The sequence below is a fragment of the Opisthocomus hoazin genome, chromosome 3 (assembly GCF_030867145.1).
Source record: "Opisthocomus hoazin isolate bOpiHoa1 chromosome 3, bOpiHoa1.hap1, whole genome shotgun sequence".
NCBI lineage: Eukaryota > Metazoa > Chordata > Aves > Opisthocomiformes > Opisthocomidae > Opisthocomus > Opisthocomus hoazin.
Genome location: NC_134416.1, coordinates 39523269 through 39538950, shown reverse-complemented (window position 1 = coordinate 39538950; position 15682 = coordinate 39523269). Strand labels below are relative to the sequence as shown.

At 40.5% G+C, this 15682-nt stretch overlaps 1 protein-coding gene across 1 annotated transcript in view; it reads right to left on the bottom strand.

Annotated features, from left to right (window-relative positions):
* SLCO5A1 (solute carrier organic anion transporter family member 5A1) overlaps positions 1–15682 on the bottom strand; it is an 89464-nt gene that overhangs the window by 37395 nt on the left and 36387 nt on the right. The window contains exons 2-3 of the mRNA XM_009940532.2: positions 14283–14415; positions 7599–7825 (exon numbers count right to left, since the gene is read on the bottom strand). Of these exons, the coding sequence (XP_009938834.2) occupies positions 7599–7825; positions 14283–14415 (360 nt within the window). The remainder of the gene's footprint in view (positions 1–7598; positions 7826–14282; positions 14416–15682) is intronic.

Here is a 15682-nt window from a genome sequence, read left to right as displayed (position 1 = left end):
GAAACAGGGTCTACGTAGTAACATTATAAAGGAAGAAAAACAGCAGTGAAATGACATTATTTTGGAATTACTCTGATGCCTTATTTTGAAATTTTCTATGAGATAACACATATCGTACTGCTGGACCAACAGCACTGAGTTTTGCACTCCACAGGAGGAAAACAGATCACACAATCCCCCTGTAACTCTCTGCTTCAAAGACCATGCTTGGAAAGCTGGGTTAATAATACTATAATTTGAAAAGCGAACCAAAAGATTCTTAACAGAACATTTTCCTACATGATTTCAAAGTATTTACAATAGTTGCAGACACAGCATACTGAAAAAATGATGTCAGTGATACCAATGAATCTCAACATACCTTACATACAACTCATTTAATATTCTCAGAAGGGATAAAACAATCAATTAAAAATGAGAGCACATCATTAACTTAAATTGAAAAAGTATTCATAGATGTTGCAATTATCCTCAAATCAAATATCAAAACCCCATGAAATTCAGCACTGCAGTTAAAATAAACACTTCAATATTTTTAATTCAGTCCTGTAGTGATGTCAAATTACCATCATGAGATGACGATAACTCTATTCAAGACAACTTTTTCAGATTAGACGGCGTGATTTTAAACATGTGTTTTTTCCCTTGGAGCTTCTTACAAGATCAGATTTTCTGTTCAAGTATTATATCCAACCTACTATGGTTTGGATTTTTTCATTTGCTTTTCACTTTGTACAGAAATTGAATGCTGCTTGAATCAAAGCCCATTGAATTCAATGACAAAAGCGCCCATTAGAAATACAACATGTTGAGTAAGAACTCGTGAGAATTTTATTGATGTTAAAAGTTGTCAAGTCAAAAATCTGTCTCACTTTCTCCACTGACTCCAGCAGGCTATCTGTATACAAGCAAACAGAATTTAGACTCCTGTCGTGTCAAAACTTGTCAGGCTGCAAATTAGCACTTAGGTTGTCTGAGTATGTCCAATCTTAGCTTATGCCAGTCATCAAAATACTGAACTCATAATGAGTACTGGGTTTATAATATTAATGTAGTCAAACGCTCTCTTGATCCTCTATAAAGAAACTTATGAAATGTTAAATACAAAATTTTGTGGAAATAAGTAATGAAACACTCATATGTTTGAAGCTTAATGGTTTTTTACCACCTACAGCTCTTTTTAAAAAAACGTGGCACTGTTTGCAATAGAAGAACAGAAAGTAACAACATAACAGGAGTATGAGACAATATAATATCAACATGAATACATGGAAACTGTAATGCAACAGTACACCTCCAGAAACTACATTACTATAGCAAGTACAAAGATAAAATAGTATCACTATTTATGGGCAAATATGCTCCATGTTCAAAATGCAGCTGACCAAAATTTATCTCACTGTTGATAAGGAAATAAAAGAGAGGAAAAAGGTGAAAGATCTACACCACCATCAGATGTCAGCCCTCAAACCTCATCAGGTTTGGCTTTGTGTCTATTTTTCGGTTGGCTGCGGCTGGGTTAGCTGATGGGGGCTTAGATGCAAAAAGCAACCAAAGGGCAAGAGCCAAGATGATGCTCTAACCCAGCTTTTACAAAGCCTCTCATAATAGGGCTAGATGCTGTAGTTTAAGAAAAGGGCGGCCACAGGGCTGCAGTGGGGCAGCTGTAGCAGGATTTCCCAGGGGACAAGGTGCAGGATTGGATGCTTTTCCCTTGCAACAGGAGCAAGCAGTTATGACTGTGCTGCTGGCACTGTGAGAAAGGAGTCAGGAAACATAAAGAGGGGGTCCCAGGATGGGTCCTGCTGGAAAGGGAGCTATTTGGTGCCAGCTGCTCACCTGTGCTGAAAACATGTGGAAGAAAATAATAAGAGAGTAACCTCCAGAAGACTGGACATCACAGAGAGAAGTACCATTTAATCAGGATGGTGAACTGAGTGCTCTTTGTAGCAATGAACTGGAAGTCCTTGGCTAAGGGCTGAGTTCAAGATCTTTGCCAAATTCATTATTTTAAAGGGCTTGGTCCACGTATCATAATACCTGGTAAAGTTTAGGTCATCCTTGTAAAACTGAGCTTCAGGAAAAGGTCTAGTTTAGATTTTTCAGTCTAAAGATACTGACAAACTAATTAGGTAAAGCACTGCAGAGCTAATGAACATTTTGCTCCAGTGTTCAGATGTAGAGCTGTGTTGACTCCTACTTACTCAGTCTAAAGGTCATTATTAATTTAAAAACTAATTAGTATTTTAAAAATGGATTTCTACTGATAAATAGATAAAATTCAGCATCTTGGAATATGCACAAGTTCTCTTACACTCTCATGAAGGATTCTGCAGGGAACAGCTCCGCTGATTACTGTAATTTTTGGCACGAAATAAAACAGAGATTATTCCTGCATGCTGCACTAATAGATACCACCTGGAGCAGTTGAGGGTTGAAGCTCTTTGTAACTTATAAAGAGCAACTGTCTGGCATACAAGGAAAAGTTGCTATATAGTAATAAATTTGCAGATAAAACCACATATTCAGAATTAGGTTTTCCCTGAGTTTCTCCTATGATTATAGTCAAAACCTGTGTGACAGAATCAGTATTACATTTCTGAATTTAAAAACGTATAATAAAAATGCACTGTAAGTATCTCTAATCTTTCAACCACACTAATTCCGTAATAAGCAAGAATACTAAAAACTTTCAGGATCCTTCGTACTACATAATCAATCACACATTTAAAACATTTCATTTTCACATTATTTTTGTGTGACTAACCACAGGCTTAGGCTTTGATCTCAAGGCCATTATTAAGCCTGTCAAGTTCCGATTTTTAGGAGGTCTTCAAAAAACATCTCTTGTTTTTGCAAGTGTGCATCAGAAACAAACCTATGAGAATTTTCAGTTTCTTCTTTTTTTTTTTTTAATATAATAACCTAATACTTAACTAAGAGTACATTGAAACCTGCCTTGCTGGACGCATTTGCTAGTTTACTGGCAATTTTCTTCCCTTCATGATCTTTGACAATATTTTTTCTCTAGTCGGTATTAATTTTCTTTCACTGGTGTGCTAGACCATTGCTTGATTCATGATAAGGGAAAAGCGTAAGAAAACTCTGCAAGCAATACAAATATTCATAAATACTGCTCTAAGCAAAACACTTAAAGCACTGTAAACAGCATTTCAATAAAAACTCAAATAATACTGACTTCACCATTGTTTTCACAATTTAATATATTTTCTTTTATCCCTGTTCCTGTGCATCTAGCCCAAGGAAGTGCAATGAATACAAAGACGGGAATAAACCATCCCAGTCTACAGCACTGTCCTCGTGTAGTCCATCAGTGAAGCCCCTTGTAAGGGTGACGCAGATATTAGCCAAAGGAGCTCCTTCCTGCTGGTGCTCCGAGCCCGGACAGCACTATCCCAGTCTGCAGCTTGGAAGGAGGCTGCCTCTACACCAAGGTCTTCGGGGCAGCTTCTGCTCTCGCGCAGTACGAAGCAGAGCCAAGATTTGAGACAGAATTTCTGGTTTGTTTATCAGAATGGACATGAGCATTTTCAGTTACACACAACTCCTTCAAATATATTCTGCATGGAGCTAATCACTAAATTCTAGAATAATATTTGGCCACGTATTTCATTTCATTATCTACTCACATACCACTTAAACAACCTCATTCAACTTGATTCCTCAAGCATTTTCAGGACATGCCTTAAGTAGCTGGGTGGTGGTCAGATCATTGAACAGCCCCTTATATCCCATCAAGAGTAGGAAGGTTCAGAGTGAGTTTGAAGTGATTATTACTTTTGTTAACTTGATTTAGAGCAGCTCCTCGAGGCTGCAGCTAACACTGCTCATCACTGCATGGGACCATGCCAACCTTTTCTATTTTGAGCTCTTCAAGATGGCCTAAGAAAGGGCAAGCAGGGAGCGACTCGCTCAAGGTCAGTGGCACAGCAGGATCTCCAGCCCACGGTCTGCTGAGCTCTCTGACATTTACAGTGCTCACCAAGAGCCCCGACAGACAGGCCCCTGTCTCCTCCTCCTCTTCCAATCCCTGCCAACAGATCTTTGGGTACTGCAGAAACTCCAGTCCGGATCCTTGGGGAAGCACTGAGGTGGGCTCACCCTACAGCCATGAGCCCCTCAGGAGTTCCTCTACCTTTGCTGATGCCCTGACAAGCGTTATTATCCTGTCTCAGTCCCTGGCAGGCACTGACTGGGAAGGGCATACGACAGCTGGTAGACATGAAAAGATGGACAAGAACATTCCACATCTAACTGTACATAGGGACAAAGCTCAAAACATTAAAAAAACCCCAAAGACTACAAAATACTTGTAATTAATTAACACCCTTCAGATTAGGTCAGTCATTTTAAGTAATATATGCATTTGCTTTTTTTACACTGCTCCTTTATTCAATTGCACAGTAAGTTTCATTATAGAGGTAAGTAAAAGGGACTGCAGATACAATTTCCATGGTACAAAACCCTAAGGGTATCCACATAATAAATAAAAGCAGCGGTTTTGTCTGCTCAGGTTCATGATTTATCTGCATGCATGGGATTGAACCGTGGCTTCTTCATTATAAATCTCGTCTATGTATGTTATCTACACTACTTCTATTTCTCCCAATAAACTACATACAATTTCCTTCCTCCTGTGACCTATTTAATGTTTTATGTAATACTTTTGATACCCACCTCAGAACAAATCTCCCTCTCATGTTGTTTACTTGCAACATAAATAGGAAAAGACTGAATTCCAAGCCCTTGAATTTCGAAACGTGAGAAAAAGCAAAGATGTATCTTTATTTTTATCTGATCCCAGCTCTACCATGGGCCAAAATCAAGCTCAGGTCACTGAAATTGAAGGCTACTTGCAACCAGAGCCAGTTTTGGTTTATTTTTGCAGTCTATACTGGCAGCCATTGCAAGAAAAAGGACCCCGGCCCCCTCCTATCATTTTCAATTCCTTTTCATTCATCTAGAGAACTAGCTTACATGAAGTTAGGACAAGTTACAGCAGGACGAGAATCATTTTGCCAGGCTTCCCTGGTAAGACAACATCATATCAGAAGATCAAAACAAACAGCTTCTTCCCTGAGACTGTCCTTACCAAAACTGCGTGGATTTTACAGATTTAACAGCACTGACCTCTGTCATGGCTGACTACAACATCACTGATATTTATCAGTACAGAACAGAAGACGTGACCTACTAAATCACCAGTCTCCCGGCTACTGCCTAAGTGGAGTTTCTGTCCATCGTGCTATAAAAAGATGAAGCCCTGACATTCAATGGGAAGTATAAAATGTACACTGCACCTCAGAAGACGCAACACTAAATGACTTAGAAACATGCGAGCCTTTTTCCCTTCCCACTGTAAACGAAATTACCTCAGCTGTGAAGCTTGAGCCATGATCTCATTGCATAAAGCCCACTTCAACTTGAAAAATAATTAAATAATAGTGCATTCCGTCTGCAGGCCCTCTTTGCTAGGGTAAATGACACAACGGGAAAGCTATTATCAGCTTCTAGAAAAATACTTTTCTCTGCGTTATCTTGACTCACTTGGTATCTTCCCAACATGTGGAATACAATGCTGCTATTCACTGTTCCATGTGGTGAAATTTCTCCTCTAGAGAAAATGAAAAGTTTTGCATATTAAAAGCTCTAATTTGGTAGCTCCATTAATGTATTAATACAGGATTTGGTAGAATGTATGCTACACATTAACGCAGACACATATCAAAGAAACATGTGCTAAAATAAGCAATACAGAAGTTTTCATTTCTGTGAAAAAAGTATTAGGAAACATCCTCCTAAGAGGATACTTGTTTCCTGTGTGTCTGCTTTGCCTGCAAAGACACAACATCACCTGGAAGGTGAAAATATGTACAGAAATGGAGAACCAGTATCAGCAAACTCATCCAGATGCAGAGTTTATCTGAATACCTGTGTCTTTTCCAGGCACGCCTACAGGATGAAGCCATCGCTCTGCTGCGACATTGACTGCAACAGTTAGGAAGGCGCCCAGCACAAACTGAACTCCCCTTTCCCACTTCCCTACATTCGTGAGAAAACCTCAACAGGAGTAGCCCTGAACTACTTTTGCTAATCAGAGGCCAGGAGGTTGGAAGGCCAAAAAGCCACAACTAGCTCTATGGATTCAGGAGAAAATACTACATACAGGGACTCACAATACGGAGCATACAGAGTCTTCAAAGAAGGAAGTATACAACATGCTTTTCTTGCCTCTCCACCACTTTTTGAGCTACTCTGCATGGATGTTTGGACCAGGCACCGCTATCTCAGACTGAGGAACAGAACCAGAACATGGTATTTCATGTTTACCTTGCTTGCTCTGTGCTTTGACTAAGATACTGTTTTGTTAGATAATAAAATCTCCACAAACAGATTAGGGTCTCCTGTTTATTCTTTACTTCCAGAGAAACTTACAGCAGCTTTAGTTACTCTGAGAGTATAGATACAAATGCAATGTCGAGCAAACTGATACATGTATGGGCAAGCGCTGCTTAGAATTACACTGGTTTTAGTCTAAAACCAGTACACTGGTTTTGCTAAGCCTTGCCTACTGCATATAAGGAGTGATCATAATTAATCGTTAATAAATCTGTTAATTGTTATATCCTGGACTGATATCCAATGAAAAAGTAACATTAATATTCACATCAATAAATAAGCCCTTAAAATTCTGAGTTCAAATTACGTCTAATGGTATAGATGACATTTCAGGATTTCTCTTAGTCCCGCTGAATTGATCAAGCTACCACACATGGCACAACCAGTATCTGTATCCCGGAACCAAGGAGGACACAACAGCACTGACAACACAATGGCCATTGAAGGTGCATTCCTTCTTGCCCTATATTATTGAATACTATGACACTGTTAAGCCTATATTATCAGCTCCAAATGTATATGCTTCACAGAAATTTTTTTTAATAGCACTGCCCTTCTTCCCACAGCTTTTTATCAATGATTACTACTGACTGTTAGATTTCACATTAATTATTTACTTCTTGAATAAAATAAAAATCTCTGCTACTTGTCAATCTTTTGATCTCTTCTTGTTTCAAAATTAGCACAGGTTTCATTTGTCCTAGTCTTCTGAAAATAAACAGCTTGTAGAACAAAATAGCCAGGAAAGGCATATGAAAGAAAATAATCTTTGTCAATTAACTTACCCAAATGCATGAATATAATTTAACTCATGTACTAGAATTCTTTTTACTTGTTTCACTTATATTTGAGAAGACCACTTTATTTTATGCAGGACAGCTTAAGGCAACTGTAAGGTGCAGAAATATGTCAGGTAATAGAGGTCCTATAACCATAGGATATAGGCTACATGTTTGTTACAGGTGTACATAAAACACTTCAGTAATTTAAGTGAATGAATGTCTTACAGTCATCACTGCACTTTGTAATTTCAAAGGAGGACCATCTATTAAAATCTCAATAGCAAAACATAATATTAAAATCATTGTCAAAACTCTGCCTTCAGTTACACTCCTTACAACCGTAGACGACCCTGTATACAAAATTTAAAGCATTTAAAAATTAAAAACAAACTTCACCTTTAACATTCTTCCCAAATCCCATAGAGGCAGGAACTGTACTGTCTGCTTGTATTTTGCTATTTGTTTTCTCTTTCATGACTTCATCATCACTTGAAACATCATCAGAGTTCATCTTCTTTTTCTTTTTCTTTTTTTTATGTCGAGGAGGGAGTTTTTTCGGAAAGGTAAACATAGGAAATATCACAAGGAGCATTGCAATGGCACAAAGGAGAAATCCACTCCACCTAATGCCAGGAGACAGGAACAGAAACAAAAGCCAAGGCATTACATGAAATAAAAACACCAAAGTGATTATAACAGGCTGTACTGGCTGGAAAGACATATTTGCAAAATATGGAACATTAACATTAGAGTAAAGGATTGGAGTGGGAGAGAGCCTTCATTGCACTAAACCCCTTAATTAGAAGATGTTTCTGTTGGCTTGTCTACTGATGAAGGTATTTATCTGGAACCCAACAAATATTATGAAATAGCGTCAGCTTTGAGTTCCATTAAATTTTCACTTTTGTTAATTATTCACTACCGAGTCCTGAGCGGTAGATACTCACTTTTATTGTGCCTTTCTTGGATAATTCCCAGTAAAGCAGTACAGTATTCCTCTGGAGAACATGAAAAAAGTTATCCATGGCATGATAAGATAAAATGTTGAGATGGATACATCAGGGCTAAATCTGTTCTGCTTTCCAGTGCCTACCTCTCACAGCTCTGATGGTCCAGTTCTCTCCCTTCCCACTGAAGAGCTCCCAAAGCCTGACCATAAACAACTGATGTGTTGCAGTTCATGCCAGAGTTTATGCTCAAAGCTTTGCAGCTCTGTTCTGTGACCACAACTTGAAATGTACCCTCACAAAGAATTCCTTCTTCTCTCCCTCTGTGTTAGAAGAACGGGATATAAACAATTCTGCAATGATCCCTTGGCTCACAGGGAATGACTTGGGACCTACCCACAGAACGGGCAATGTATGGGATGCCAGAAAAGCACCATTCACACTGTAGGCATACAGGTATCCTCCCCCTGGCCAAGAAGCTGAATGAATTTTACTACAGCAACACAAATAGGCAAAAGGGTCATACTAGAAAGTACTCTAGAGTTAACCTTCTGCAGTCAGAAGGCTGACAGTAGAGAATCAGATAACATAATTTCTCCTCTAAGTTCATCTTGCAGTAAAAGACTACAGGGACACATGGATAAACTCACACAGATTATTCCATAAAGAAGGAGGACATCAGAATTCACGCACAGACTTCTTCCCATGTACTGAAAGTGTGATTCTCACTATATACTAATGTAATTGTACTGGGTTTATATGGCAAGGGGCTGCAGGGGTGGCTTCTGTGAGAAGACACCATGAGCTGGCCCCACGTCAGACAGAGACAGCTCCAGCCGGCTCCAAAACAGGAACCGGATCTGTTGCTGACACCGTCAGCAATGCTGGTGGCACCTCTGTGGTAACTTCTTTAAGGAAGGGTAAAAAATACTGCACAGAAGCTGTGTGACGAGAGTGAGAAAGTGTGAGAGAAACAGCCCTGCAGACACCAATGTGAGAGAAGAAGGAGGTGGAGGAGGTGCTCCAGGCGCCAGAGCAGAAAGTCCCCAGCAGGCCCAGGATAAGACCATGGTAACGCAGGTCGATCCCCTGCAGCCCATGGAGGTCCACAGCAGAGCAGAGATCCAGCTGCAGCCCATGGAGAGCCCGTGCTGGAGCAGGGTCCTGGCAGGAGCTGTGGACCCGTGCAGAGAGAAGCCCACGCTGGAGCAGGTTTGCTGAGAGGACCCTGTGGGGGACCCACACTGGAGCAGTCTGTTCCTGAAGGACTGCACCCCGTGGAAGGGACCTATGCTGGAGCAGCCTATGCTGGAGTACCCCATGGGTGGGACCCCACACTGAAGCAAGCGAAGAGTGCGAGGAGGAAGGAGCAGCAGAGATGAAGTGTTGCGAACTGACCGCAACCCCCACTGCCCATCCTCCTGCACCACTCAGCGGGAGGAGGTAGAAGAGTCGGGAGTGAAGCTGAGCCTTGGAGAAAGGGAGGGGTGGGCAGAAAGTGTTTGTAGTTTTGTTTGTAATTCTTACTATCCTACTCTGTTATTAATTGGCAGTAAATTACATTAATTTCCCCAAGTCAAGTCTGTTTTGCCAGTGATGGTAATTGGTGAGTGTTCTCCTTGTTCTCATCTCGACCCAGGAGCTCCTCACGATATTTTCTCCCCTTGTCCTGCTGAGGAGGGGGAGTGAGAGAGCAGCTGGGTGGGCACCCAGCAGCCAGCCAAGGTCAACCCACCACACTAATGTACACCAGTGTTTGAAAGTTTCAGTGAAGTCAATCACGTTACTGCAATATCAAACCATGACAACGAAAGAATGAAGCTCTTTGCTTTCAAATCAGTTTACAGGACAATTTTTACATTTTTTGTATACATCTTTTACACTTAAAAAAAGGAAGATACAACAGGAAGCTACTAAATATGTATTTGTTCAAACTTTAAACATTTAGAAGTATTGAGTAGACAGGATTACTTGCACAAGAAACGAAAACATTTGGCTTCCTATTTGTAATGCAAACATACTGCAGATTGCATTTTTAAATGAAGACAAATTCATATGCATATATAATAGTTTGTGTGGTAAATGCCTATGCAAAGGCAAAAAACAAACAAGCAGCCATGTGTAACACCATTTTTCTTAGAAAGATTGAGCAGGAAGCTTTTGTGAGGCAAATATAAGTGACTGAAAGTTTTGACTAGTTTTGATATTATGTAAACAGAAAATCCTCTATTCCTTCATTTTAGCTGCTAACATACATGGATTAGAAACCAGACTTTTAGGAGGACTAGTCAGCACTATCAGACAGGGAATAAATCAGTAGACTTCATTAAAATGTAGTAATATCCGTTTCAGAATCTCAAAGGTAGAAGCTGCAAAGGCACTCGTCAAAGAAATTATCTGTGGCAGTAATACACAGTAATCAGAAACCACCCACTCAGTGGGAAACAGCAAGAGAGACAGGGTCTGTGATGTAGCACAAGATGAAATTCAAATCCAAAGGGACCATTATGGCAGCATACCAAGTGCTGGAGATGTCACAAATGCAGCACTGGATGCAATTATCTGCACTGTCTACACTCCACGTCTTCCTGGAGAAATATCAAAGAATTGGAAAACTGACAAAAGACGATATCAAAAATAATAAGGACGCCTACAATAGGAAATGAGAGGTCAGAACAGGATCTGCATTAATCATAAAGCCCTTGATTTTCTGTCTTCTAAAGTCAAAGAAAATATGCAGGAGAATGCCTCAAAGGCATCTGCACAAGCCCCAGGACCTCAAATAAAAGCATTTAAAGTTAAGGAAGGACCTGACAGCGCTGGAGGACTTCCTTTAAACTCCTTGTGTGGAATGCTGATGAAAGACTATATGGGAAGATCCAAGTATTAAAGAGATTCAGAACTAGGCAAACACTCAGAAAAGTGTCAGTAAAAGAAAATTTGATTCAAAGCACCTGACAGACCGCCAATGGCTACTCCACAGCTAATGAGATCCCTGTATAGCACATTAACAGTTCTCAAAGACAACAACATGATGGATGATTTCTAACAGATATCCCTCCAGTTACCACATTTGAATAAAATGCAGTTTTAAACATTTCATGGGCTGGCATAGGCAGCTGGCCTGTTCTTTAGCCCAGAGCACCTACAGAAAACCCAGGTGTGCAAATCCCAAGAGTGCAAACCCAAGTTCTGTGAAACTCAAGGAAGAATCAGATCAGAAATAATGCTGAGAAATAACCACTTACTTTGTTTATCAGGTTCCACAAGAGATAAAACAAGCTACTTATCCTGAATATGTGCAGTATACCTCTTTGAAAGGAACAGCTGAAGCAAAAAACAGGCTTTACTGCAATTTTTGTTGCCATATATCATAGTTGCTGTACTCACTATTTTGTCTGTAATCACTACCTACTTTAATAATGGAGTTTTTTCACAGGGCCCCTGTGATACGTTACGTTAGAAACCTTACAGCTATAATAAAGGAAAGATGGGAATCAAAGACACTAATTCACTTCAAAGGAGACAAGGCTGAGAAATCTCAAATGCGACTGCCCATTAACTTACCTCAACTGCACCCTACTTTTAAAAAGCATGTCAGCTGAAGCAAGTGCTAGATTACTCTTTTATTTCAAATTGTTAGATTACATAAATAAAAATAAACTTGGCTACGTGGCACTTCCCTGCAAGGAGAAAATGTCACAGTCCCAGAAAATAGATTTCAGTGGAATGAAAGTCTACACTTCCAGAGTTCTCTGCAACCATGCCATCAGTGAGTAGAGCAGCAATGGACAAAGGATGAATCCTCATACTGTGACTCTTCATTTTAGTGGGCAGATAAAGCTTCAGAAAAAGAAAAGAGTATGAGGCCCAGATGCTATGAATACCACCAAACTTTTATGAGAGGCTACCATAGTCATGAAACAGATTACCAGAGATCTGACAGCAGGGGATACTCTTTAGAAATTTAAGAGAGAAAAAATTGAGAGAGTCAAAAATGAAAAAGTAATACAAGGACCTGGAACACCCTTCAGGGAAAGCCAGTCTCTACAGATTTAATCAACATGACGGAAAAAGGAAGCTGAATGGCTTTTACTTTTCTATGCTGGCTAGAATACGACTCGCCTGCTGAGATCCTGTGACAGCTGATTTCCTGCCCTTGCTTCATATTTGCATCGCTTCTGCTTGCACCCCTGTGCAAAACTGAAATCGCCAAGATACTTTGTTCAGGTGACATTAAACATCGAAGACACATAAAATGCATTTAGCAATTTGACATAAAATCCTCCAAATGCGCAGACGCAGGTCTTTCCCTATTTTGCTTGCAAGACCTGGTACAGTAGATGTTCTCAAAGCCCGCCCACAGAAACAGTTGTAAGAGGTCACTTCTCACAACTCCTGCCATGGAGCTCAGTGGTTACAGCATTCCCATAGGATGCCAGGGATCCATTCCTGGCACTAGGCATCCATCCCTGCCACTCACTCTTTTGAAGGAGGTTAGTTAAACTTGTAATTCATGAGCAAGGCCAGACATTTTTTTGTGTGATCTCTCTTACGCATTTGGCTATGATAACACTGCACATATATCCAAGCCAGCTTTAAATGAGCAGTAGTGGCCATCTATCTGCTGCGGCACAGAGCCTGGCACAAACAGCCCAAGAAGCAGCAAACTGATGTGTCCATGTCGCTTTGGCTATTTTACCTTCACTGGAGCTACTGAAGTTATAACTCACACAGGTACGCCCACATGATAAGGCAGTTATATCAGTGGTTGCATTATAGATAAAGTTAAAAGCTTAGCCCACATTCATACAGAACCACTGATTGCAATTAACAAATATATTTATGGGTGCGTTCACAATTTCTGTTGGAAAGTACTGATCAAATGCTGACTACCAGTTCTGACACGTCCTCCAAGTCACATGAAACGTAAGAGTTTCACAAAGAATGTATGATATTTTCATTTGATTTAGTATCTTTTATTCAAGAACAGTCAAAGCACATTTTTGACACTACAGCACATTCACAGGACAAATCTCTTCTGTGAGATGTCAGGATATACATAAAAGCACACAGTCATTAACCCCAAGGCCACAGGTCAGCTGAGCACTCAGGTTTGCCTTTCTCTTGCTGAAAATTCGGCTAGACAGTCCTGTGCTGCAATGCTCTTGGACTAAGTAAGACAAAGCAGGAATATATCTTCAAAGGTTTAAGAACACTCAAAAGAGAGAATTTTTCACATCAAACTGGCAGGAGAGATCACTGCAGGATAGATAGAAATGGATATGGTCTGTCCGCAATGGCACACTGACAAACACTAATCTAGTGCACAAGAACTGACACTGCACCCTACACCTACAAAGCAGACGTCTCCTCCTGGGATAATGAACTTAAGTCTTTTCTTGGCTTGCGTGAAAACTTCAAGGCAGATTTATGCATTATCAGAGAAAAGACAGTTAAAGCCTCCTCAAGACCTGCTTCCTCAGAGAGACATCAAGGAGGGCACATCTCAACAGCTGTCTGAAGACATCAATTATGGATGCTACATCTCAGCGCTGCTGGAAATCCTACTATTTACCGGAGAACAATGTGATGGTTTATACCATCTGCTGCCTAAACACAACCCAGCACCCCGAGAAACAAGATTGGAAAGGCCATGTTCTGACCCCATCCTATCTCCTTCTCGTGGACCACGGTAAATGAAGTCTACCGTTTCTCATCTGGGCAGCAGAGCTCAGCATTTCTTGCTGCCTGCTCAGGAAAACCAAAGAAGGGATGAATCCACCTTCCAGTAAGAAGGGCTCGGCCCTGGGCAGCAGTGATCCCCAATGGCCTCCTGCAATACCGATACCCCACCCTGCCATCCCTGTGTCGAGCGCTGTTAGTCAGCGCCCACAGTGGTCAGAGACAGTCCTGGAGCAGCCAAAAGTAGGAGGCTTTCCATGCAAAGTGCCCATGTGCTTCTGCAGCAAACACCTCCTCTCTGTCAGAGGCTAGAGTGCAGCAATCAACAGACACCTCCTCTTCCTTGGCCTCCTTCTCCAACCTTAAACAAGCCCTCAAGGCTTCCCAACCTGTCTCAAGTCCCTACCAGCAATTTAGAGAGTAGTTTCAAAAAATGCTTGATCCTTACCAGTTTCCAATGAATCGGGGATCACTCTGGTCAATATAAACAGTTGTCCTAGGATCAACGTAGAAACCAATAAGGAGTCCTCCTAGCAAGTATCCAGCTGCAGGACCGAGCGCTCCCATTACATACATGATGGCTGAGGAAATACAAGGTCAGAGTTGTACAAGAAAAAAACGAATGTTTCATTAGTTATTTACCTGTAAAAGCCAAAAGTAAAAGATGCTTCTTAAAGCAGGGAGTTTTGTGCCCTAAAACCTTCAGAGCCCTTTTTTGCAAACTTCAAAGGCAGGAACCTGACCATAAGTAACATATTGATAAAAAAATTACTCCTTTCTGTAGGTTTTCAGTCAAATTATGGATGGAAGTACATACTACTTTGGTATTTTGGATGGAAAGCATACTTGACTTTAAGTATATTTTTCATATTTGATAACATTTCCTTTGAACAAAAACAAAATTTAGTACATAAATAGAAAAAATATAATTAATGATAAGCAAGCAGAAAAGCAAAGCAAAAAATTGTGTAAGACACCAAAGAACAAAGTGCAACATTTCAACTTAGTTATCATCAGACAAATACTGGGTTTAAAAGAACAATTAAAGTTAAGAAATCAAATATTCCTATGTCAGAGATTGACAGAATTATGTTTTTATCTGTGTAGCGATGGATTTGCCCATTTTACATACTGATACCAGCAGACCATATGTACCATATTTCCTGCAAGACTCCTGCCTTATTCAGAACACTCGATCTTTTAAATTTAAAATCTTGATTCAAAGAGATTTCCTAATTTAAAAAGCAACTTAAATGAAAATAAGTTTCGCGTGTGCAACCATACAGACACACATTTTACAACATCATCATGGTCTGAACGTTGGATGACAGCAAAATCCTTATCACTTGGAATAACAAAGTAGGAGATACCAATAGAAAGCTCCTATCTTCTTTGTCTTCTCCAAGACACTTTTCAGAGTGCAGTCTCCAGTCCTGGTCCTTCAGCCATCTACACCACGGCATGTGTGAGGAAACATCGCAGCTCCCCTGGCTTGCGTGCCAGTGCTGTCGAGAGCAAGGGAGAGACAGAAGCAAGGAAAGACTACATCTTAGCATGGGGCCAGAACGCAAGTGGACTTAGGACCCAGGAAACCTTCCTGCATCTCCCAGTAGAAGCATACTTGTGACATCAGCAGGAGCAGACAAAAATGCCTGGTCTGTTTGCTGACAAGAACTGAGAGCTCTCAGGAATCCCACTCTCATTTCCAGGTTCTGAAAGGTGGATAATTTAAAGGCTGTCATTTGCCTTGCCCTTAAGTCTTGCCAATGCCACGCCTTTCCTTCTCTACTTCTGCAAATCCAGAATCAACTTATGAACTCAGCCAAGGGCAGTTATTACAATCTGAAA